At 45.7% G+C, this 26,698-nt stretch overlaps 1 protein-coding gene across 2 annotated transcripts in view; it reads left to right on the top strand.

Moving 5' to 3' along the window:
- PRKCB (protein kinase C beta) overlaps positions 1-20,786 on the top strand; it is a 312,263-nt gene extending 291,477 nt beyond the window's left edge. The window contains exon 17 of one of the 2 annotated variants that reach the window (XM_004268583.4): positions 13,978-15,338. In XM_004268583.4, coding sequence (XP_004268631.1) covers positions 13,978-14,136 — 159 coding nt within the window. In that variant the 3' untranslated portion in view covers positions 14,137-15,338. Of the gene's footprint in view, positions 1-13,977; positions 15,339-20,137 lie in introns of those variants that run through there. The other variant, XM_004268584.4, reaches the window with a different exon arrangement.
- Positions 20,787-26,698: the final 5,912 nt, after the last annotated feature.

Here is a 26,698-nt window from a genome sequence, read left to right on the forward strand (position 1 = left end):
TGAAAATGAGGTAGGGACACAGACCCTGGGCTCAAGGCTCCAGTTGCCCCATGGAGGCAGCCCTTGGATCAACTCACCCAACAGGCAGCATAGATGCAGCAAATTGAAGAGTGAGAGAAAGGAACAAGGCGACAAGGGTGCCCTGTTTCATTACAGTCTACGGAGCCTGCAATACTAGGGTGTGTGTACAGAGACCTGCCCACTAGTAAGCGTGGCTCTATTCTTGTCCTAAGACATGATCATCTGATTGTCATTTCGCTCTGGGCAGGGGTTGAGTGCAGTTGGACGGGACATAGTCATTAAGAAACATCTCTTTCCCTACATCCTTTCATCGAGGGCGGCCATCTGACACTGTCTAGACATGATCAGCGTGCTCACCCCTCCTTCCTTCCCTTCCAGCCTTGGTGTCAGGCTCACAGACTCCAGCCCCACCCTATGATAGGCTGATGCCAGTCATTTCTGCTCTGGTTACCTATTCTCTGTTCTCATCACTTTACATAAAGTCCCGTAGAATTTTGAGGCATCTGCACATCTGGAAAGTCCTGGAATCTTGCAAACTAAAAAAACGGAGCCCCTTCTCCCCATTCTACTCTATTCAGCCTCTCATTTATTATCTTTTCCAAAATACTGCATAGGGTACTGATCACATACCATTACTCGCATCCTCTGGGAGTCTAAATGCCGAACTGCTCACAGGACTTGGTGTCTTGGTAATTCTGTCATCTGAAAACATTGTTTATGTAGCTGAGGTCAAAAGCTTCAAGTACTGCTTTAATGAGCTGCAATTCTGTTCATGTGACATTCTCCTCCAAACCCAATTGCCCTTTACACTGTATGAGTAAGTGTCTCTGTGTGTGTGTCTGAACGTGTGTTTGATGTGCTGACATTTCTGAATTGAAGCCACAAAGCATAACCTTTGTATGTTTGCTATTAAAACTCAAAATTCAAGGCTTAAGAAAGGGAGCTAACTTTTACTTAATATGATTTATTTAAGAATAGAATCTAGCTCCTCCAAAGTACCAAATGCTCAAGAGGATAATATTTTTTTGAATACTGGGATTTAAAATAATTCTCATAAAACCTGTACTGTTCAAATACATTGGAAAAAATATTGAGCTCTTGTCTGTGCCAGGCACTGTTTTAAGTGCCTTCCAGGCATTACCTCATTTAATTCTCACAACCCTATGAGGTAAGCGCCGTTGTCACTGTGTTGCAGATGAGGGCATGAAACTTGGAAAGGTTAGGACATTTGCTCAAGGTCCAGAAGCTTGGAGGTGGCCAAGCCAGGACTTGAACCATGGATTTTATCTGCTCAGTATCTTGGAAAGATGTTTAGAAGCACCTGGAGCCCCTTTTAATAAGGTCTGTGATAGCACTGATGGGAGCGGACCGTGATAACACCATCTAATGGTGTCTGTTACATAATAGAAAAAGACTAAGTATTCTTACAGTTCAAATGAATTAAAATGTATTTTAAAATATTGCAACAAACATGTAGCGTATTCACACCTTTTACAATTCACTGGCAGGATTTTTAAAAGATGCAAATCTCACTTGTTCCTTAAGGCTTTGATTTCGAGGCTGGCAAAGAGAGCAGACACTGACTAACCCCTGGAAGCAGGGCATGGCAGCATCTGAAGTGAGGCACTCAAGGCAGGCTCGTCAAGAAGTAGACGTTTTCCCACCCGGTTCTGTTTGTTCTCGTGGTTATCCAGAGAGTGTGGAGTTTGCAGAGATCATAATCAAAATATTAGGCTTCATGCATACACTGACTAACACATAGCCAGGGGTTGTTTAGGACATGGAACCTGGAGTTTGTGTGTCTGTTTATCTCCCTTTCCATCCATCCATGGAGAGCCTACTGAAACTGTGGATTCAGCCAGGCTCCCTTTGAAAGATGGTTCAAATTGACAGGTTCCTGGGCCAAGTGAGTTTCCGAAATCATTTGCCAGGTGCGTGACTTTGAGCTGTCCCTTGGCAGAGGGGCCAATGGTTTGATTGAAATGGTAGGCGGGAAGGTCACATGCTGAGAGAGAGCATGAATCTGTTAGGATATGTCTGGCCATAACCACTGAAATGTGACAGAGGTCAAGAATTGAAAGATACCTTAGAAGTGGAATTCAACCCCTCCATTCTATAGATGAGGAAGCAGAGGCCCAGAGATTTCCCCAAGTGACTTACACAGGGAATATGACAGAACCAGGACGAGAAAACTCGCCCTCCATTTAATGCATGAAGAACTTTATTAATAACACTATTTACAACAGTAACAATAAAATGGGTCAGGCATGTTCTATGAAATTATTCAATTTTACTAGAAAGCAGAGCACTCTATCTAATTTATTGATCTCATGTCATCTGCACAACAACCCCAGGAAATAGATGGTATTATTACCTCCCCCGTACAGGTGAGGAAACAGGCTCAGAGAGGTTAAGTAACTTGCCCGTGGTCACACAGCCAATTTAATCTGAAGTCCTATTTCTTTACCTCCGAAGCCCATACTCTTGCCTCCATGATGTTTCTTCTCTCATCTCCCAAACTCGGCTGCACAGATGTGGGATTTGAACTGCTCTTGGTCCAGTCCCGCGTTTAAATACTTTCCTGGGGGATGGGCTCCGCTGAATGAATGTCCATGAAGTTTAGTTCCTTAGATTCTGCCGTCCACCCTGCCCAGGTTGTAATTCTTATCACAGTGCCCCAGAAAGCTGTTGACCAAAGGTTGAGAGAACTTCAGGAGATGAACACATGGATCCAGGGAGACTCAAGCAGAAGGAATGTGGACAGAGAGGCAACAGAGCCAGGATTCAAACACCAGCCTTGGGACTTCCCTGGCGGTCCAGTGGTTAGGACTCGGCGCTTTCACTGCTGTGGCTCGAGTTTAATCCCTGGTCAGGGAACTAAGATCCCGCAAACCGTGTGGCACGGCCAAAACACAGAACAAAACAGAAAACCCCCCAAAACCACCAGACTTGCTATCCAGCAGCTGAGGAAAGACGAGCCTCCACGATCGCAGGCTCTCCAATCTCAGTCGGGCTCTTAAGCCTGCCCGGGCAAGTCCCCAGACCTTCTGTTTTCTGAAGGTCCCCCTACTAAAGTTCCAGTCCCCTTGGTCTCAACGGATAGCCCCATCTCCTAAGTCGGGGGGAAATTGAGGCCCATGGGTGCCCATGGGTGGGTGGCTTTCCTGCTCCTGTATAGTCATCTTGACCTCTTTCCCTCTGTGTGTCAGCAAACAGGTGCCTCCCCCAGCCCCCCGTGAAGACTTTCCCCTTCTGCTCTGAACCCCTCTTCTCCCATGTCCTTTGCGCATCTGCTCTGGCCAGTCTGTGCCTACAGCTTCTCTATATATTAATCAAAGCTCCTATGGTTACAAATAGGAACCCAATTCAAACTGACGTAATGACTAGATTTTTTTCAAGTATTTAGCTGTGGCTGGATCCAGGGTCTCAACAGTATCAAAAGCCATCCACTTCTCTGTCTCCCTGGGATGGCTTTCCTGCCTGTTGATTTCATTCTTCATTCCCTGAAGGCTTTCTTGGGCACATAGCTACTCCAGACGTACTACATCAAATTATTTTCGCAATTTCTGCCGAAAAAAAGAGCTTCCTTTTCCTAAACTTCCCAGCAGCCTGGAACTCAATCTTGTCGGAAGGTTTTGGGTCATATGGTCATCTCTAAAGCAATCACTGGGCCTGGGGGTTGGGGAGATGGAATGTTCTGATCGGCCAGGCCTGGGTCACCTGCCAAGTGACTGGGTCTGCCCCTATCTAAAGTGGACATCCTGCAGAGGGGAAGGAGTGGGTCCTCCAAGAAAAATAAAGCCACTGTGCCTGCAAGCCCAGCAGATATCCACTCTGACTCCATTCTGATTCATTCTCCTCACACAGAAACATGCTAAGTCTCTCATCTTAAAAATCCCTTGCCTCAAACCTGGATCCCTCCATCCTACCGCTAGGGCTCCTGCCCTATCTTCTCATACAAACAAACTTTGGAAGGAGTTCTTGCTGTCTCCACTTCATTACCTTCCATTCTTTCTACAGTTCAGTGCAATCTGGCTTCTGCCACCACCATTCTATTGAAATTTCTCTCCTTGAGTCCGCAATGACCCCAGATTGTCTCCTCTCGTGGACTTATCTTTCTTGACCTCATCAAATTGGGCACTTTGATCTTCCTTCCTTAAGAAAAAATCTGAAAAAGTAAAAACTTCCAGCAGCATCAAAAGCTATGCAGTGAAATTAAGTACCTCCCCAGAGACCCCTAACTAGGCTCCATGGCTCTCCTTCCCAGAGCCACTCACTGCGACCGGCTTCCTTGGGTGACCTTCTGGAGACGCTGTGTGCAGCACATCACACACAGGGATGTTAGTGCTCGTGTTCAATTCCCATGCCTGGCTCTACTCCTGCCTTCCATCTTGGAGATTGTTTTTTATTTTTTTTTTAACTTTTAGATTGGAGCATAGTTGATTAACAATGCTGTGTTAGTTTCAGGTGTACAGCAAAGTGATTCATTTATACATATACACGTATCTATTCTTTTTCAAATTCTTCTCCCACTTAGGTTGTTACATAACATTGAGCAGAGTTCCCTGTGCTCTACAGTAGGTCCTCATTGGTTATCCATTTAAAATATAGCAGTGTGTACATGTCTATCTCAAACTCCCTGACTATCCCTCCCTGCGCCTCCCCCCCCACCCCGCTGGTAACCATAAGTTTCTTCTCTAAGTCTGTGAGTCTGTTTCTGTTTTGTAAATAAGCTCATTTGTATCATTGTTTTTAGATTCCGCATAACTGATATCATTGGTTTTTTTTTAACATCTTTATTGGAGTATAATTGCTTTACAATGGTGTGTTGGTTTCTGCTTTATAACAAAGTGAATCAGCTATTCGTATACATATGTTCCCATATCTCTTCCCTCTTGCGTCTCCCTCCCTCCCACCCTCCCTATCCTACCCCTCTAGGTGGTCACAAAGCACCGAGCTGATCTCCCTGTGCTATGAGGCTGCTTCCCACTAGCTATCTATTTCATGTTTGGTAGTGTATATATGTCCATGCCACTCTCTCACTTTGTCACAGCTTACCCTTCCCCCTCCCCATATCCTCAAGTCCATTCTCCAGTAGGTCTGTGTCTTTATTCCCGTCTTACCCCTAGGTTCTTCATGACCTTTTTTTTTTTTTCTTAGATTCCATATATATGTGTTAGCGTACGGTATTTGTTTTTCTCTTTCTGACTTACTTCACTCTGTATGGCAGACTCTAGTTCCATCCACCTCATTACAAATATCTCAATTTCATTTCTTTTTATGGCTGAGTAATATTCCATCGTATATATGTGCCACATCTTCTTTATCCATTCATCTGATGATGGACGCTTAGGTTGCTTCCATGTCCTGGCTCTTGTACATAGAGCTGCAATGAACAGTTAGGTACATGACTCTTCTTGAATTATGGTTTTCTCAGGGTTTTATCAGCACGTCTAAATCTACTTCATTCTTTCAGTAGCTTCCTAGTTTCCTATATGTGCGAGTTTATCTGTAGGATAAGCTCAGAGTCTCTCCCTCCTTTTCAGGTCCCTCTTCTCCCTTGTTCTTACGGCACTGAGCTGACTGATTTTCCTCCTGTCTCCATAACCACTCCCGGCAGAGATACTGCATGAAGACTTCTGATGACAGTTGAACTTGGAGGATCAAGACATGCCCATGACCCAGAGAGGGAAAGAACAAAAGTGTATTTTTTGTTTATTTACAAGTGCAGTTCTTAAAAGCAATCACAAAGTGCCCTCCAATTAGGGTATGAAAAACAGCAGCTCAGAAGTGGTATGTGAAACTGCTCGAAATGTCTTTCCGAGGAAGTGAGGCTTGGACGGGAGAGGGGAGGTGTCCCTTTTGTGCCTGGGCCCACGTTTTCCTCACTTTCTCTAACCAGGAGCCCCAGGGCCTGGCTTCACCTTGTGGCTTCCCACATATCTTGCCAGCCTTGGTGGGAAAGATTTCGTGTTTAAAGTGTCTGTAACTTGTTAATGATAATATCCTCGTGATCTCAAAGAGACAGCAGTGAGCGGTCCTGAAGAGAAATCTTAGCTCCCTGCCCAGGAATCAGACCTGGGTAGCGTGGATGAAAACCGGAAATCCTAGCTGCTGGTCCTCCAGGGGCTAGAGGCTAGAAGCAAAGTTGCCCTGGCTCTTGCCCTGTTTGGAAAATGAATTTCTCAAAGAGGCAAACACTGTAAGAACAGGTACAAAGTTTATTATCAGAGACACAGCATAACGTGTGGGAGAGCACACAAAAAACAGCTTGTTTATTTAAGACAGAAGCAAGGCAGAGATACACACCCTGAGAGAAAGGGCGTGGGTGTCCTCCCTAATGAGGAGAAGTGCAGTGAAAAGGTGGTTAAATCATTTATATAGGGCAGTTCTTCCGGGTCTTTGCTTACCTTTGGCCAATTATCTCACTTGTTTTCCACACCTGACCTGTCCTAGGGCCCTCCCCAATATGTGTGCACATGTGTTTTGCCAAGATGGGTTCCAGCGCAGAGGCCTGTGGGAGGTTTGACAGCACCTATTACGGGGTGGCGTCCTCTCCTTCTTTGACCCCCGAGAAGCCTTCCTGTGTATGTGCCGTTGGGCAGCTGGGGAGGTGATAGATGTGGTTGTCTTATCTCCTTACTCTGGCAGAGCTCAGCCCCTGCCACCAGCTTTGTCCTGGGAATGTCATGGGAAAACAAAGCTCCGGTTTACTCTGCTGGACAAACTCCGGCTGTCCAGCCCAGGGGCCCATCTACCTCCTACCTCGCTAGGATAGGTTGGGGTGTGGCAGGGCCTGTAGGATCCCTCGGTTGCCAGGGTACAGCCACGCCCATCAGATTGGCTCATTGGACAGGACTGGGTAAGTCAGCACTCAACAGCGGCTACAGCTACCGTGTCAGAGATTTTATGTGCATTTTGTCAAATCAACCTCACCGCATCCTGCGAGACAGATCCGTTTGACATAACAGGAAACCTGGCTTAGGGAATTTAGCTAACCTGCTTACCATTTATCTGGCTGGGGATGGGTGGTGCTGAGATTGGTACCCAGGTCAGCTTTTTTTTTTTTTTTTTTTGGTGGTACGCGGGCCTCTCACTACTGTGGCCTCTCCGGTTGGCGCACGCAGGCTCAGCGGCCACGGCTCACGGGCCCAGCCGCTCCGCGGCACGTGGGATCCTCCCGGACCGGGGCACGAGCCCTGGTCCCCTGCATCGGCAGGCGGACTCTCAACCACTGCGCCACCAGGGAAGCCGCCCAAGTCAGCTTTCAAGTCCATACCACATGATCGGATACAGTCTGTAAGGCAGTGAGATGTCGCTGTTGCCCCGTGGCCTTTGGAATCAAGCAAAGCGGGCTCTGAATCGTGGTTCTCCTCCTTTACCTTGTAGGACGCTGACCAAATGGTTAACTTTTCACATTTTCTGCTAAGTGGAGATAATCCTTTTCCTGCCTATCTTCCCAACTTGTGAGAATCAAAGCTATAAAAACACAAGCAAGTAAAAGCGTTCATTACTATTTGAGGGCAGCTTATTCGAAGCCAGCAACACGGTTTAGGATGAAGGTGAAGAACAGATACGAACAATATGATACTTTGTTGACATGGGGAAAAGTTTAGAGTATATTTCATGTGGTTTTTTAAAAAGCAGGCTAAAGAACAAAGTGATGAGTCTACAGGTTTTAGAGTAAAAAGCATCCCTCCGTCAATCCTTCCAGCCATCCAGGACACAGACCAAAATGTTAACGTAATAAAGGTACTGGGGTGGTGGAATTACAGAGGGTTTTGTTGTTTCTTTTTCTTGGTGCTTGGGAACAAGTTATTTGTTTCTGCATAAACGAATCAGTTGTCAGATCTTGGATCAAATCCTAGTCAGTTACTTAAGCTCTAAATCTATTCCTCATTGTAGAGCAGACTTCATAGAACTGTTGGATTAAATGAGATCATGCTTGTAAAGCACTTATACAGTATTTGGCTAATAATAAGCACTTAATATATGCTACTATTCATCCCTTTGACAACACTGAGTGCCTTCTCTGTACTGGGACCTGGAAATTCAGGGGTGGGCAAATCCGATGTGGCTTCAGCTCTCATAGAGCTTACAGTCTAGATGGGAATATAGACAATACAGATACGCAAAGAAATAAACATGTAATCGTAGATTGGGATATTCACGTATTTTATTTCCTGTGGAAGAAATGAACAGATTGCTCTGAGAGAGTAACAGGAGGAGAAAGGGTGAATCTGCTTTACTTGGAGGCGATCCAGAGGCTCACCTCACCTTCTCTGAGGAGGTAGCATTTAACCTGAGATCTGGAAGAAAAGAAAACATTGCGTGTTGTTTTTAAATGAAGATCTTTTTAAAAATGAAACTTGCTATCAAGCGCAAAAGAACCCCTCTCTTGCCAGCTTCCTCCTTAATAGACACAGAGATCAAATATTCCTGATTGTAAGGGACCTTCATTATTAGGAAAGGAGGCTTTAATCTTTCCTTCTTTGCCAAAGCCCAGACCATGCAGAATATTGTCTGACTCTGCTCCAGAAAAACACCTTGGTCCACAGACAACTTTTAAAAATGATCAAATGCGTGTGCCTGACATGGCTGGCTGCTTCTGCCTGGGTGGGTCCCTCCTGCGTTCTCCTGCTGCATAGAACCATAGGCATAAAAAGGATCCCGAATTTCACTGAATTTGCACATTAAAAACAGAGAGAGAGAGAGAGACAGAGAGAGACAGAGAAAGAGAGAGAGAGAGAGAGAGAGACTCCCTTGTCTTTTAGTCAGACCATATCGCTTGGGTATCTTTTCATTGTGACCTAGTCTCGGTTCGTTGTGACCTAGTCTCTGGTGTCTTGATGGAGGCTGGGCAGGAATCTCCCCTGTGCCATTGGCCTCATGTTATCAAACTTGATTAAGCAGTGAGAAGTATGGGGTGGACCTTTACCTCTTCTCCAGCATCTTGCTCTGTCCCTGACCTCTTTTCACCTCCATTTCTTCCCTGGGCTCCTCCTTTCCCTCCTCCAAAGAAGCAGTGTCTTCTTTCTGGTCCCACTCAACTTAGATGTCATCTCCTCGGAAAGTCTCCCTGGCCCTTCTCGCGTTCCTCACCTCTGTACTCAATGGCAGCACTTGTCACGTGGCACCATGCCATGGCCTGTGTGTGCACCTGTCTCCTCTGCTAGACTATAAGCTCAATGATGGCAAGGACAGGGTCTGTCTTATGTGTCATCATATTTTTGGTGCCCAGCACACCGATGGACAGAAGATGCCCCTTTAGATAACCTAAATATTAGCCTTTGTCATCATCCCCAAATCCACACTAGGGCAGCCATTTGGGAGATCTTAGAGTTTTTAACTAAGATGAAGTACATTAAACAGCGCCAGGCAGATTTCGGCAATTTGGCTAAATATTCCCATTCCCTTTATTTCTATTTTCCCCCTTTCCTCCACTGTAATAGCTCCCTCATTTAAAATAGCTTTTGTAGTTTTTGTCCTTATTATACACAAAAATAATACTACTTGACTATTTAAATTTTCAAAAACACAATAAGCATAAAAGATAGAAAAATCAAACCATCTGTAACTCTCCCAATCTGTAGAAGCACGTGTATAATGTGCCTGCAGGTAGCACGCACACATTTATGTCTGTAATTTATAGAATGGGAACATATCGTGCACACTGTCATTAATTATATATAACTGTTATTTAATATTCTTCTACATCTTATTTTAATTTTTAAAAGCATTTTGCTGGCAATACATAAAATAGATGGATCATTATTTATTTAACTCTTTTCCCTGTTGGCCGAGAGTTGATTTAAAAATTTTTTTTTTCCCTCTAACAATTCTTTGATGAACATCCTATATCTTGATGGGATAAACCCAGGGGTATAGATAGAGCAGGAGTCCAGGAAAAGCTCCTGGAGGAAGTGTCTGGAGACAGAGAAGGACACGTAGACAATGATGGGGAACAGGGTGGGAGGCAAGTGTTCCCGGCAGAAGAGACAGCCTGTGCTAAGGCTCGGAGGTGAGAGTGCATGAGGGTTCTAGGAGCTGGGAGGATGTCAGGACAGCCGGTGGGTGTGTTGTGGTGGGAGGAGCTGGGCTGCGGGACCGTGGGCAGCGAAGAGGCTGTTGACCAGGTGACCAGGGCCGAGTCCTAAACAGCCTGTAAGCCATGCTGAGGGGTGTGGCTTCGGGCAGTGGGACGCCATCGCAGACTAGAGCAGGGAAGTGACATATCCAGGTTGGCGTCTCTGAAAGCTCCCTGTGGTTGCTGTGACCGAGCCAACTCCACATTAGACAGCTAGACTTGGAGGTGTTATTAGCACAATGAAACAGAAATTAGAAAGAAGAGAAGAAAAAGAAAAGAAGAGCTCACATGTAACGGCTCACAGATAAGCTTTTCAAATGGTCTTGTCTCTTAAATTCGGGGGCACAAGGAGACAAGTCACAATCCTCACGCCCCTCTCCAACCCGGGAAGAGGTTCCCTGTGATTTTAAATAACCTAGACGGCTTTGGCCCCCATTCCTGTTCCAGGAGCCCCAGTGATGACAAGGGGGTTGGATTTTCTTCTCGCCACTGAGTGAGGGTGAAGCATCCACCCAAGACAGCCAGAGAAGCAGGTGTGGTCCACGCTGCGTTTGCAATTAGATCCCAGCCGCTGAGCTGCCCGTTCTCCAAGGACACAGCGGACGCAGAGCTGATCAGGGCCGTGCCTCCCAAGGGCTGACGTCTCCATTTAGGGAGCGCTCCTGAAGCTAATGGGCAGTGACAGCTCCATTTGAAAAACACGGAAACACTTAGGGAGGCTGTGATCTGCCAGCCTCGTAAGCTGCTTATTAGCAAGGAAATCACGCTCCCTCTGTATTGTGCCCCCTTGGTTAACCCCTGTTCCTGCATCTCCTCTCTGCTATCTCACTTAAAGATTTCATTGTTCTCCAGGCAGTGGGGGGAGTGATGGGAGAGGAGGCTGCGGAGCTTCCAGAAGCTGTTTCTCTGTCTCCCATCACAGCCTCTGGGGAGGCCCCGGCAGAGCAACAGCCTTCTGTTGTGGATAGGAAATGGATGGTTTTTAAAGAAAAATGGCCCCTGAAGACTCTCTGTGTCTCAGCTAACAGGCTTCCTGCACTGGCTGGCTGAGGTCCCAACACCCAGAAACACCCGCCGGGCTGCCTCGTAACACGCCTTCCCACTCCTCCATCCTTGCCACAAATACCTCTTTGTTTTTTCCAGCTCCATCCCTTCTGCTCCACCCTCTTTTCCACAGCCCCATCCACCATCTCTCTCCTCTGGATGATCGCAACCATCTTCTACCCTCCCCACCGCCTCTGCCATCAGTCTAGCGCTGCTTCCTTTTCAGTCCCCACACCGCAGCAAGGGGACTCCCTCCTTGACCCTTGACTCCTCCACTGGACTCTCCAATTTATCATGAATGAAACCAAGTGCTCCATGTCTTCCAACAAACATGCTTTACCCCTCGTGTCCCCCACTCACCAAGTAACTCAGACCACAAGTCCTCTCATACCCCATGTCTGATCCATCAGCAAATCATGTCAACTCTAAATTCAAAGTAGACCCCCCACAAACAAATGCATCTTCCCATCTCCCCCAGTCATCTTCCTCCAGGCCACCATCATCTCTTGCCTGGATTATGCGACAGCCTCCTGACTGCTCTCACTTTTTCCACCTTTTTCCCTTGTCCACCCATCGGTCTATTTTGGACACAGCCCCAATGATGCTGCTTAAATATAAGTCAGAATTGTCCCCAGGGCACAAAAGAGGAAACTGAGACTTGAAGGGACTTGGCCGGAGTTGCACAACTAGCGGTCAGTGATGGCAAGATTTGAACCCATGTCTGCAGGTGCGTGGGCTTCCTTCTCTCCCAATAGGAAGGGGGCAGGAGCTGAGGCTCTCTGAGAACTCGGTCTCCTGCACACATATCCAATACCTCTGCTTCCCTTGATCGTAAGCTTGAAAGAGGAGCTTGTACTGCTTGGCTTTTCAGCTTATCTTCCCTCTTCCAAGGACTGAAGTTCGGCGGCAGCCCTGCATTTTCTCATCAGTCTCCTCCCAATTACCAAATGCCATGGCCCATTTTCAGTAACTTTCCTGCTTGACCTCTTGGAGATATTTCAGCTGTAACAGTGCCCTCTCCTTGGATTCCTCTCCATCCTCAGCTTGTCTGCTGCAGCTCTCTCCTGATTCTCTTCTTACCGCTTTAAGTGTTAGGGGCAATATTCCCTTTGGCAAATGACAATCAGATACCTACCTCACAGGGTGCTTATGTGAATTAAAAAGCTAATGTATGCAACACACTTAGCAAATGTCAGTTGTCTAGAAAGTGCTCAGTGGTTTTAATTACTATTGTTATTATCTTTTTTTCTACCGTCCATAGTCTGTCCTTTAAAAAAACTTTTTCAAGACCTCTCTCCTGAGCTCCAGAACCCATACTTCTGACTCCCCCAGATCATCTCCGAGAATCTCAGTGGCCCCTCAAAGTCATCATGTCCAAAACGGAAACAGTCATCTTTCTGAATTCTCCCGCATTCTTTGTCTTGGTGATTGATATAAGCATATTCTCTGTCATTCAAACCAGAGACCTCATGATCCCCATCCTTGGCTTCTCCCCCCTGCCCCCCACCCCTACCCCACTCCATGCGGTCAGTCACCAGCTAACGACCATTCTTGCAACATGGCGCCAGGAGATTGGCTCTGACATCAGACAGAAGTGGCTCACGTGGCAGCTCTCCTGTTCATTAGCAGTGGGACCCTGAACAAATTACATCACCTCCTTGGCCTCAGTCTCCTTATCTGTACGATAGGGATGACAGTAATACCCACTTCATAGGATCATTTGGAGGATGAAATAAGATACTACAAGGAAAGAGCATTCCAGGGTGCCCGGAACATAGCAAATGCATAATAAATATTAACTGTCATAATTATTATTATTACTACTGCTGCTACTATGCTATAGGCTGTGGTTGCCTCCTGTGGTTGCTGAAACACTTAGAGATTTCATGTAAATGGGTTTGCTGGTGAAGAACAAAGAAGGCCAGATTTACTGACTCATCACTTCTCGTTAGAACTGGCGTGTGCACGTGTGTGCACTCACGCATGAGTGTGCACATGTACATACACACACATATGTTATCGCTCTGCCTCAGACCAGGACCTTTCATAGAGAAGGACAGCAGGATGAGTGAGAAATGACGATGGTTTTCCCTCTAGAGCCGGATTGCCTCACCAAAGCACTGGGTTGGGTTTCATCCCACACCCTTTGTTCCCACCTGGAGGGAGAATGGCTGAGTATACCTCCTGGCACCTTGTAATTAAGGGTCGGTGACTTATCACGCCTGGTGGTTGCCCAGCCATTGCAGGCACCAAATCCAGGTCTTGATCTCTTTCTCCATTGACTGGAGTTTGTAACAAACTCCTATATCTGTGGAGCTAGAAAACATCTCGAGAGATGACTGAGAGCCAGAGGACAGTGCTTTGAGGGACCTGCTGCTTAGTGTTGGGATCTCCAAGGTGATGTATAAATGTGTCATTACTTTGCGTCTTGTGCCCAAGAAATATCTCAGTCACCTTAATCACATCTCCTTCAAAATGAGCTCGGCTGACTCCTTGGGGTGGGGTTGGGAGAACATGCCATATGCCACCAGCCCCACCATCCCATGCCTTTGCCATCCAGCTCCTGACTGCCCAGAAGGATACCAGAGGCAGCTCACGAGCTACAGGAACTGAAGGTTGGGAGCCCAGCGTCATGTGCCAATCAACGGTCGTGAAAATTTTGCATTTTATGTTGCTCTCATTTCTGATCATCAAAACAACCTCTCTGAGGTAGTGAAAGGGAAGGGTTTGGAGAAAACCTCACCCAGTTTTATTTCGTTCTGTTTTGTTTTGGTTGTTTTTTTTTTTTCCCACCCACCACAAATTCTTCTCTTCCCCTCTCATAGTGTGGGCGAAATGCTGAAAACTTCGACCGATTTTTCACCCGCCATCCACCAGTCCTAACACCTCCTGACCAGGAAGTCATCAGGAATATTGACCAATCAGAATTCGAAGGATTTTCCTTTGTTAACTCTGAATTTTTAAAACCTGAAGTCAAGAGCTAAGTAGATGTGTAGATTTCCGTCCTTCATTTCATTCAAGCTCAACGGCTATTGTGGTGACATTTTTTTTTTTAATTGCAAAGTTGCATCCATGTTTTATTTGCTGATGAAACTAGAGTGACCATGTTTCAGGACCCAAATGTCCTCAGGTAGTTCGGAGCATCTCTGTGAGATGGGATTATGCAGATGGCATGTTGAAAATGTGGCTGCATAATTAGCACATTATCAAAGTTCTTTTAGCACTTATTTTCCCCAGCACGTCAGCGAAGTAGATCCAGTGGGGACAGAACATGCCTGCTTTCTTTCCTTTTTTCCTGCGCTGCCATTTTCACACATTTTCCAATCCCAACCATCCAATCTAGATTTTTCCTGCCAAACGGGTGGATAATCGGATGCTAGCAGTATTCTTCCACTTCTGGACTTGGGGCTTGGCTTGTATCCATGTAGGTGGTTGCTTTGACTTAGAGGGAGTTTCCTCCATTCTGCCTGGTGTGGAGGCACTGGGAGCTTTGAAAAGAACATGCTGAAAATAAAATTTTATTTGTTATTTTTTAAAACGCAAAGTTCAGAAGATTAAGCCCTTTTAAAATTCTAAGAGTGTGCCTTGAAACAGTTTCAATCTAAGGGCACCTCAAGGAGTCATAAGGCAACCAACTTGGGTGCTACCTCAACGCTGTAAGCTCTGATTCCCTGTGTCCCCAATCACCTTCATCCCCAAACTACTTGAAAAGGACATTTGGACCCACTCCCTGAAAAGACATGGTCACTTTAGCAAGGTCCTGAAGGGCCATGGTTTTACATTACATTTCAAAGTTTATTTGCTTTGGGGTTTTATTTCCGTTGTTGTCCAAATGCAAAAAAAAAAAAAAAAAAAATTACTCTTGTTACACATGCTTTGAAATACGTGTCCAAATGTTATTAACCACGATGACCTGCTTTGATTTACCAAGAAGACGGCTCTGGAGCCTGGCAGACCCGTGCCTGCGTGGATGGGGTTTGTCTAGGTTTGTTGCTGGCTTCGGAAAGCTAATTAAGTGCTCTGAGAAAGACCATTTCGTGAAAGCATAGACAGTTGTATTCCTCACTTTGATGTTGTTTTGCAAGATGTTTGTGGAAATGTTCGTACCTGGATGTCTGTTATGTGCCATTTTTCTTCTAGCATCGAGTTACAATAAAAAAAAAAAAAAAAAGCAAGAAAGAAGAAATACTATTTCAAGGAAAATGGCTCTCTTTGAAAACCATGGACCCAAACTACAAAATGGGGCCTCCTGAGGCTTCACGACAGAAAAAAACTAAACCCAGAACTTAACCTTGGCCCCAGTGTTTAGCCGGCCAGAGAGGCTGGGACTGTGGACCATTCAGGGACTCCTGGGGGCCTGTGATGGGGTGAGGTGAGCTGGCGAGGGGGGCCTCCAGCAATATCGGAGCTCAAGGCCCACATTCCCACCAGAGGCAAGTTTAGGGTCCAGCTAGGAGCCGGGCTGGGGCTCTTGATTTTCTTGTCAAAATTGCTACTCCTCCCAGCTCACACTCAACCTTTCTAGCAAGTAGGTTTATGAGCCCCCAGAAGCCCAAGGAAACCCCTTGGGTGGAAGAAATCCCATTTCCATCTGAGCAGACGAGGACAGCAGGTGGTCCCCCATCCCTGCCTCCTGTCCCCTGCTATCCTCAAGCAGCCCCAAAGACAACTCTTGTCACAAGTCCAGTGATTTCTGGAAGTGCCAGGGCTTCTAAGAGACCATCAAGGGAACTTGAAAAACTTGACAAATGTCCTCGAAGTGAGACTTCTCATCTTTAAAAAAACCATGATTTGATCTCCACTTCAGCAAAGCCCCCTGCGGTTCACTGCTTTCTGCCCGCTCTCATCTCCCTGCTGTGGGCTTTGGGACCAGCCCTGCTACCGCCATGGTGGTAGCAATCTGGACGTCAGGGGAAGCATACGTGAAGTCCTGGCTGACAAGCTCAGGTGGCCAGAGAAGGAGGGAAATCGGGGCACAACCTCATTTTATTGTTGGGAAACCAGCATCTGGAGGGAGGAAGTGACTTGCCCAATGTCAGCCAGCTGGGATGCAAACCCAGTTTCCTCATTCTCGGTGCAGGCCTCTTTCTGCTCTGTGACTACCATCTCTGAGCTGTGCCCACCAACAGACAAGTTATTGGAGGTCCTTCACCTGGCTGTTGGGTCACCAGTCCTCTCCTTGGATATGCTCTCAGGAAGATTAAAAATGATGGAGAAACATTGGCCCATCAATAAAAGACTACAGACAACTTTAGAGAACAATGTAGGATGGATGGATGGATCGATAGAACTAGATAGATAGATAGATAGAGATAAATAGAATATACTCTGTGTGTGTGTGTATGTATATATATATATACACACACACACACACACACACACACACACACACACACACACACACACACACACACACTGCACTCTACATTTTCCAAATTGCTGCCATTATTTTACAAAAGTTTAATAGTTTGCAGAAATAGGTACTCGAGCCAAAGTCTCTGTTCCCCTAACACACCGAGCTGAGGGTTGGTCAGGGAAGCCTTCTGTGAAAGAGAGGGATCATTAGTCAGAATTCCTGCAGTTGCCTTTTCTATCAACATTTCAATTGCAGAGGAGACTGAGAAACAGAGCTTTCGACATGTGTAATCCCAAGGGAATACTTTGCAAAGGTATCCAAGAAGGAAGATTTTGAATTTATTTTTGCGACCGTCCATGTATTCCACCCTCCATTCATTCACCCAACCATCATTCATTGAGCACCGGCTCTGTGCCAGGCTCTATTGTGGGTGCCAGGAGCGTGGTGGGGAACCATGAAGATGCAGTCCAAGAAGGCAGTCATTAAACAAGTAATTAAAAGCATGATGTAATCTAGAGATAACTAGTCTCCGGGTTGATCAGGGAAGGCTTCTTTTAAGAAAGAAGAAGTCATCAAAAGTCTATGGGGCTCTGCTTTCTCTCTGGGGATCACATTTGAGGCTACAGGAGGAGATGCAGCAGTGCTCTCTTGACCCAGATTTGTGGGACAATCATATAGTGCAATGGTGGGGAAAGAGAGGCAGGAGGGTAACTGGGGTGAGTTTCCCTCCAGAAGACCAAAGGCACAGTCTCCATACTTGAACAGCTCACAGAATCACCAAGAGTGGAGCAGAGACGCCTGTATGGAGAGAGGGAACTGGTTTCAGAGCTCAGTTCTGAGTCCTGAATCTCACCTTTGGGGTTCCTCACTCAGATTCCTGCAGGCATTACCTTTTCTGGCCCTCAGGGAGACACCGCCCCTGGCTTAACACCACCTGGTTCTTCTAGATGAGACAGGCTGATATTTTCCAAAAGAACTTAAATCAGAGGAGAAGTTTTTAAAAAGAGACTAAAAAGATAATCCAAAGGAACCAGAACACAGTCCAGGTCAGCCACGGCTAGTTGTCTACCAGGATCTTAGAATCCCTCTTTTCATTTCTTGGACTTCTCACTAACCTGCTTCTCTTCTAAGAAAGCACAGGGCCATGGTCACAGTGACCTTCTTGGGGAATTAATAGGAGGCCAGTGGAATCAGTAACCCTCCTTGAAGGAGTGAAACTATTCTCATGTGGCTTCAGATACTATCAACCCAGAAAGGAATTGTCCCAACAGAGAGGCCCATTCTTTCCCAATTGCTAGGGTAGAATTCAGGGATATTTTCTATGAGGATCTGCCCATAATGGCCAGTCCTGTTTACACCATATGAACGATGGAAGCATGAGTCATCACCAGAACAACACATGGGGAAGGGCCTTCAATACTGGGGCTGGTGGGAAGGGAACCTCTTCTGGATGCCCACAAGCAGGGAAGGCCACGGCGGGGGGACCTGAAAGGAGACAGCTGCCTGCTTCTAGCCCCAGATATACCCAGGACCCACACCCAGCCCTGGAGCTCTCAGATCTCGAAGGAACTTAACACAGTTCTGTCCACATTGGGGCTCACAATGGACAGGGGCCCATGTGAGAGACCCGTAGGATCAATGGGAACAAATTCCATTGCTTTGCTATAGAGTATGATCTCTAGCCCTGGGGGCAACTGTAAGTTGGAGAAAGCAAAGAGGCTCATCTTTCATAAAGTCTTCATTCATTGACTCATTCATTCAACAAATAATTGTGGAAGGCCTGCCATGTGCCAAGTCTTGGCACTGGAAATATACAGACAAGGACCTTGCCCTCCTGGAAAGAGGCAATAAATAATAACGACAGTTCCTGACAGCAGCAAGTGCAACGAAGACAATTAAAAAGATGCTAAAGTATGACTTGTGGGGTCCAGAGAGGGATGCACAGGCAATATTAAAGGAAAAGATGGCGTGGAATTCAAGCTTTTCTCTGAACACAGCAAATAACACATTCAGTGCCTGGGACAACACAAGACAGGCTGACAGCAGGCAGGACCAGACAAAGCAGAATAGGTGGGGCATGGTAAGAGACGGTCCACTGTCCAGAAAACAGCTCCAGCGGCATCTTCAGCCCACTCCCCTCTGGCCACACTTACTGAAGTGCATTCTTCATGTCCTCCTCACCCCTCACCCCTACATATACACCAGAAGAGTAATTGGAGCACTTCTTAGGGACATTTTACCTGTCTCAGGGGAGCAACCAAAAAGAAGGCATTCTTGCGAGAAGTATTTTGCAAAGGGAAATGAATCCAGTAATGAGAAATCCTTGTCAGTCAGTACCCTTTAGGGGTTAAACCTAAAGCATGGATGGCCATTGACCAAATTCTAGCAAATCAGTCAATCCTCACCGACCCTTTCCTCTTTACAATCTGACACCACTCTGGCTTCAGCCAGGTGACCTGCCCGGTACCTGTGAAACCCATACGTTATCCTTGGTTGTCCTGCAATAAACCAGCCATCAAGCTTTCCCCCCCAGTCAGAGAGGCTGAGATGAAGCAGAATTAGGTGCGATGTGGTTGGGTAAAAATCACTACCGCACTGTGCAATCTTGGGCAAGTCACTTTACTTTCCTGTGCCTCAGTTTTCTCATATGTCAAAGCACCAGGGGCGAGGACCTCTACCTGCCCCTAGATGGGTGGTAAGGATGGGAAGATCATAGGCTGATAGGGACCCTGAAGAGGTGAGAGCATCACCCAGATGTGAGATCTTCTTATGAACCCACGCTCTGACATTCCCTGGTGAAACTTGCCCCAAACTGCAGTTAGTAAACTGGGATTGATGCCCACCACCCCCCCAAAAAAAGAAAATGCCAGACTAGGAGAATAGAATGTTTTAAAGCTGCCCTTCCAGACGAGGAGTTTGTTGACTAGATACATTGCTGTAAACATCCTTGGAAGAAACTCTGGCTGTTGAAGACCCAAATTCTAGTCTGTGGGTGGATTTCAGAGCATCCCTTCAAAGCCTAGATTGCACCAGGGAATGTGGGGTGGATAGTGATCTGTTCCTTTCATTGAGCAGTGATCTGATGTCCCCATTTTGCCGCTCTGCCTTCTGGGGAGCTGAGTGGTCATGTGGCTCTGCTCCTCTTTAAAGAGAGAAGCCTCCTAGCCACAGGGGGTGCTCTTGGATCATGTCCTCCTGGACTCTCTCTACTGCATGACTAATTCTATGACATCATACCTGGTCAGAGGAAGTTTCCAACTCAATTCATCTCAAAGCCAAGGAAAACAACACACACACACACACACACACACACACACACACACACACACACACACACACACACACACACACACACACACACACACACACCCCTCACTTTCTGGCAATCCTTAAAGAAAGTCAAGGTCTCATTTCCTTACTTAGAAAATTTCCACCAAGTTTTCTCTCCTGAAGCCAACGTACAATGTGAAAGCTAGGGGATAGTATTGCAATGCCGCTGCTAAACCCTGTCAGCACAGGGCTCCTCCTGACTGCCCGTGAGACGTCATCAGCTTCCCAATAACTGGCACGTCTTGGTCACGTTTCCTTCTTCTTATGCTGTGTTAATGTGTTTGCTTTCCATTTGGCAGAGAGACAAGCGAGACGCCTCCAATTTCGACAAAGAGTTCACCAGACAGCCTGTGGAACTCACGCCTACTGATAAACTCTTCATCATGAACTTGGACCAAAATGAATTTGCTGGCTTCTCCTATACTAACCCAGAGTTTGTCATTAATGTGTAGGTGAATGCAAACTCCATTGTAAGCCTGGAGTATAAGACTTCAGGGCAAGTGTATGTATCTATTCTAGTCTTCCAGGATTCATGGTGCATATGTTGGCATTCCACACGTGGAGAGCTTGTCCTAGAGGGCTTTTCTTTGTATGTGTAGCTTGCTAGTTTGTTTTCTACATCTGAAAATGTTTAGTTTAGAGTAAGCGCTTTATCCAGTTGTAGAGGTACAATTTTCCAAACTGCCAGAAACTCATCAAATGAACAGACGATATCAGAACTACTATGTCTGATACCAAAATGCTTCAGCATTTGTAATTTTTAAAGTCAGAAGCTAATGTTCATGGTAAAAGTTTTTACAGTTATTCTATGATATCCCCCTTGAATGCTAAGCATGACTGGTATTTTTAAATTGTGAGTAAGCTTTGCAGTTACTGTGAACTATTGTCTCTTGGAGGAAATTTTTTGTTTAAGAATTGATATGATTAAACTGAGTTAATATATGCAAACTCTTGTTTACATGTCTGCTTTTTTTTTTTTTTTTTCCGGTACGCGGGCCTCTCACCGTTGAGGCCTCTCCCGCTGCGGAGCACAGGCTGCGGACGCGCAAGCTCAGCGGCCACGGCTCACGGGCCCAGCCGCTCCGCGGCATGTGGGATCTTCCCGGACCGGGGCACGAACCCGTGTCCCCTGCATCAGCAGGCGGACTCCCAACCACTGCGTCACCAGGGAAGCCCTACATGTCTGCTTTTAAATAGAGTCTGGTGCAGAGGTTACAAACTGGAGAGCCATAGGCTGATGCGTAGATGAATTTCGTTTCACTTGCACAGAATTTCATTTAATTGAAATCATTGTCAACATTAAAAAATGGAAGTTTTATGTAAATTTCTAGACTTTCAGATTCACTTTTAAAAAAATCAGAAGACTGGTAGCATTGGGCCTACATTTCCATGTGGAAATAATTCAGCAGAACTGAAAAATGGCTATCTCCTTTAAAAGCAGTGCATCCTCCTATTATACCACAGTCTCCACCACCCCCTATTGTACTATGCTCTCATCCACTTCTCTGGATTCTCTAGCCATTTGAGATTGAGACCTCTGCCATTTGCCAGTCACAGGCTTAATGACCTTCATATTTTCCTGTGCCCGGAATCTGGGTATGTGCTCAGTCATCCATTTGAGTGGTTTGTGTGTATTAAATCTTCAAGCACAAAGTACAGGACATAATTTCATTGCTGCCGTGGCAAAAGCCAGCAAGGAGACTGGAGTCAGGACAGAAAGAACCCTTCCGTGAGGATATCACTCGTATTTGTAAAACTACTTACCTTTTACTATTTTCTCCTAACTTAGTATCTGCAACAGACAAAACAAAACAAACAGGGGTTTGCCCTTTTCTCAACAGCCATGCTTGTCCAAGGAGGTCAGAAGAGGAAGGGAAAATAAGGGAGATCACTGCTAAAAGCTGTTGGCATGATAAGGAGCCCCATTCTCTCTGAGATCAGAGTGTCACGTTACTGAATCACTGGGTGTGAGCCTGACACCTTCTCTGAATGAAATTATGCTTCTCTTTTCTTTTTGAAAGATGTAGTAGTCCAATCGGTAACACATGGCTTTGTAGCTGCTAATGCCATAGGGTAGCAGAAAAGAGCAATTCTGTCACACCAAGTACATCATGACTCCACAGAATTTATTCATCTCCATCCTCCTTGGAAGACCCCCAGGAAATTGGCATTGGGCAGATACAGTGAAGCCACTGGTCTTAGTGTACTCTGCAGAATTTTAGAAACTCTGCCAGTTAAAATTGGGTAAAGCCAACTTAAAAGAAGACTGTGTATTCAATGCATCACATTTAGAAAACAAAAACATGTGGATTTCTTTAGATGTGTGATGGCATGTTCCATCTAAGATGATAATAGAAAAGAGGTTGCTATTGTTACTTCTGATTCCTCCCTTTTTCATGCCAACTCCACATATTTTCTCCCTCTGCTGGATATAAACCAGTTTCATTTTGTAAATATTGAGCACCGGCTCTGAGCCAGGCATAGTTCTGGGTGCTGGGCATATAGAGACCAACAAGGCAATCCAGGACTTTCTACTCATAGGCACAAGAAGACTGCAGAAGTCCCAGCCACTTATCTTCCTGGGATCATGTCCAGTGAGACAGAGTGGGAGCTCCTGTAAGAGCCCTGTAGTTTCCTCTGACTGGCTCAGCCTGGTCCCATGTACATCCCTGAACCAAGCACTGTATCTGGGGTGGAGAGGAATGGTGGGTGAGGCACTTTGATTGGCCAGACCTAAGTTGTATTAGTTATCTACTGCTGTGTAACAAATTATTCTAAAACTTTGAAACAGCAAATATTTATTACCTCTCAGTGTCTGTGGGCAGGAATCTGGGTGGTGTGGCTTCATTGGTTTAATGCCTCTCATAAGACTGCAATCAGGCTGTTGGCCAGGGTTGAGGTCACACATGAAGGCTCGACTGGGGGAGATGGGATTCACTTCAAGTTTAATCACATGGTGTTGGCAGCCTCAGTTCCCGGCAAGATAGGTATCTCCATAGAACTGTCTTTGGACACGGCTTCCCTGGGGGAAGATGAATCAAGTGAGAGTGTCTACTCTGGAAGCCATATAATCTCAGTAGTAACCCAGTCTCAGAAGTGACATCCCATCATATTACTGTTTTCTGTTCTTTAGAAGCAAGTCAGTAAATCCAGCCCATACTCAAAGGGAGGGAATTATACAAGGTGAGAGTTCCAGGAAGTGGGGGCCTCTAGGTGTCATCTTGGAGACTGCTTACTACACACATCAGGAGCTGCACCTCTGGAGCTAGGGGTAGAGTGCCACCCAAACTACATTAACTGAGACTGGGTGAGGGACCACGCTCTGAATAAAAATCGGAAGCTGTTCTCGGAACAAGGGGAACGTATGTTGAGGAAGCAAACCACAATGGTGGGTTCTCTGAAGATGGGAATTTGGGGTTACCCCAAGGATTCCTTAAGGCTGAGAGACAGGTCAATACTGAGAAGCAATTAAAGGAATGACTCACTTGTCATTGCATTTGATCCACAGAGTCCCCATCGTTTCATTGCCAAGTTCACCACCAAAGGCAAGAGCCTGAATTTGACGTTCAGAGGAATTATAGTCCTTTGCCTTCAGGGACTCAAAATCCACCAAGGAGATGTGTTGGTAGAAACATACGCATAAGTCTACATCAATTATTTAATACTGAGTAACAAGACACTTCAAAACTTAGCGTCTTTTAAAAACAACCATTTATTTAACTCACAATGGTTTTTCTGCTTTGGCCATCCCAGCTTCTCTGATGGACTTGCCTGTGTACTTTCAGTCACCTGGAAGGGCAGCTGGTGACTGGATGGTCTAGGCTGGCCTCATTCACATGTACAGAGTTTGCAAGACTGACTGGTCTAGGGAAGGCTCAGCTGGGATGGTGTGGTTTTACTCCATGTGCTCTATTACATTCCAGCAGGCTAGAGCGTAGGCTTCCTCGTGTGGTGGTTTTGAGGACTACAAAAAGCAGCAATGGGAAGCAAACCCCAGTGCACGAGCACTTTTCAAACCTCAGCTTATGTCATGGTTGCTGCATTCCCATAAGAGAAATTCAAGGGGTGGAGAAATGGCCTCTACTTTTGGATGGGAGGCACTGTAAAAACACATTGCAAAGGCAAATGGACAGAGGGACGGAAAAATGTGTGACCAACTTTATATCTACCATGGAGTCCAACAAGGGCACCATTCGTGAACTTAGGGGACATCAAAGAAATAAGACAGACGGGAAAGAAACTTCCAGGAACATCCTGGGCTGCCCCGTGGTCAGGCCTCATAGATCACCAGAAGTCAGTCACCCTACTTGTCTCTTCAATCTCAACATACAAAGATACGGTGCTAAAGTTCAGGCTTGCCAGTGGGATAACAAGAGTCAGCTTGAGAGCTGGTGCTATAGGTTCTTCAAACCAATGAAGACAAAGTTCTGAAATCCTCACCTGCTACTCCTGCCATGGTTCTTTTTCTCACCGCACATACAAGCTGAGATGCCAGGGAGGAATGAAAAGCAAGATAAATAATAACCAAATCTGGGACACCCAATCCAGTACCACCTATCAATATCTGGTTCTAAAAGCCCGAAAGCCAAATCGCTGAGCTCCTATATCTTTCCTGATTTTGATGTGGAGCTGCTTTGACCTACATGGAATTCTGCTGCTCATCACTTCCTAGACAAGCAATGGCGGCTTCAAAAGTGAACCCTGATTTCCCAAAACAATAAAGATTTGCACTTTAGACTTCTTGCCCAAACGACTGAACCGCACTCCCTCCACTATGGATTTTGTCCCATGGAATGCTAGTTTCCCTGGCATATGGACTGCTGATATCAGGCCAGATGTCAGGGTTGAGATTACCGTGGTGTTTAAACAAAAGATGCAAGGACATTCGGTTCTGTTTTCAACCAATCTGTTTTCAAGTACTTCTTGCACTTCCTCACGAGGTGCAAGAAGGAAATAAATGCATAGAGGACAGTGCCTAGTAAATGAAAAGCTGATCCGTATTTGAAGATTCGACTTTATATCCCAGTGTGGGATCCTAACCCCAAGGTGGGTTAGACTGCATGGAGAATTCCTAGATATCGTGTGCATTATATTACTTATCTATCGCTGTTAACAAGTTACCCCAAAATTTAGCAGCTTAAGGCAAGACATATTAGCTCACAATCTCTGTGGGTTGGGAGTCCAGGTACAGTTTAGCTGGGTCTTCCGCTTCACAGTGCCTTATAAGCTTCAATCGAGGTATTGACAGGGGCCGTGGTCTTATCTGAAGGTTCAACTAGGGAAGCATCCGCTTCTAAGCTTGCTTACATTGGGGTTGGCAGGATTCAGTTCCTTGTGAGCTATTGGACTGAGAACCTCCGTTCCTCGCTGGCTCTCGGCTGGAGGCTGCCCTCCATTGCTTGCCATTTGGGTCTTTCCAAAATGTCGGCTTGCTTCATCAAAGTGTACAAGCTAAGAAGGCAATATAGTGAGAATACCAGTAAGCGGGCAGTGCCGTTCTTTTGTAAATGAATCGTCACTAGGTCCAGCCCACGCTTAAGGAGAAGGGATTATACAAGGGCATAAATAAGTGAGGCAGAGACCACAGGGAGTCATATCAGAAGCTGCCTGCCACATAGGTGTAAAGGGATGGGAGATATATCTGGGAGATTATATGAGATGGGAGATTATATGAGATGGGAGATTATATATATATAATCTGGGATATATATATATAATATATATATATTATATCTGGGATATATATATATTGGGATATATATATATATCTGGGATAGATAGATATATATCTGGGATATATATATAGTATATATATATATATATATATATATATATATCTGGGAGATTATATGAGATGGGAGATTATATCTCTAAGAGATATAATATGGGATGGGGTATGGGAGACCGAGGGGGGTCTCAACACTGTGTTCAATGAATGTGCTCAATCTTGATCAACCAGAACAACCCCTTCCTCGGAGGCGAAGTGAAGGTGCGGAGGAGGCACTGTGATCATCCCTTTTCTGACTGGGAGTTTCCGAGCTGGTGTGGGTGGCCAGACTGACACCATTTATCTGAATGGAAATTACTTTTTTCTTGCATCAAAAGATTTGAGCCTCTCCTAAATAGAACATTAATCAGCATTTATTTAATCCCACAAGATTGAAGGGCCCTTGGTCTCAAAACAGAGGAGTTTCCTTGAACCCCCAAGCTAAACACAAGCAGCATTAGATTCATATCTCTGCCCTAGTTAAGCAACAGAAAGCTGAAAGGAACCATGGAACTTTAGTTGAGGAGCCCCCAAGGCGGGGGCTCCAATGACCCCAAGATCATTGTCAGGAAATTCTACTAGTTGTAAGTGAACAGAGCCCAGGGGCGGACTTACAGGGAAAGAAGGTGAAAATATTTTAAAATGATGTAAAGGGGGAGGAAACTCTGATTGAAGAGAGGAGCAAGCAGAAAAAGCGTCCAGATCCCATCTTCCTCATTATTATGCTACAGAGACTGAAACTGTGTCAGGCAGCCCATGACTGCACTGCAAAGAGAAATCATTAGACCAGAACATGATTGAATATATTTCATTCATTCATTCATTAAATCTCTCTTTAGGACTAATGCCTATTCCAGATGGGGAACAAAACATGGGCCCTCTTCTCATGCAGCTGATGTGCTGAGAGGGATACGTATGAAATACAGTGAATAACATTACAGATAGCAATACCTGCTAAGAAGAAAACAAAACAGAGTGGTGGGTAGATACTGGCAGGGATGGGGATGGCTGGGTCATCAGCCACTTAACCCAAACGCTCAAAGAAGACCTCCTTGAGAAGGTGATAGTTCGAGGTCAGTGATAAGGAGCCAGA

Source organism: Orcinus orca, chromosome 16 (genome assembly GCF_937001465.1).
Source record: "Orcinus orca chromosome 16, mOrcOrc1.1, whole genome shotgun sequence".
Classification (NCBI taxonomy): Eukaryota; Metazoa; Chordata; class Mammalia; order Artiodactyla; family Delphinidae; genus Orcinus; species Orcinus orca.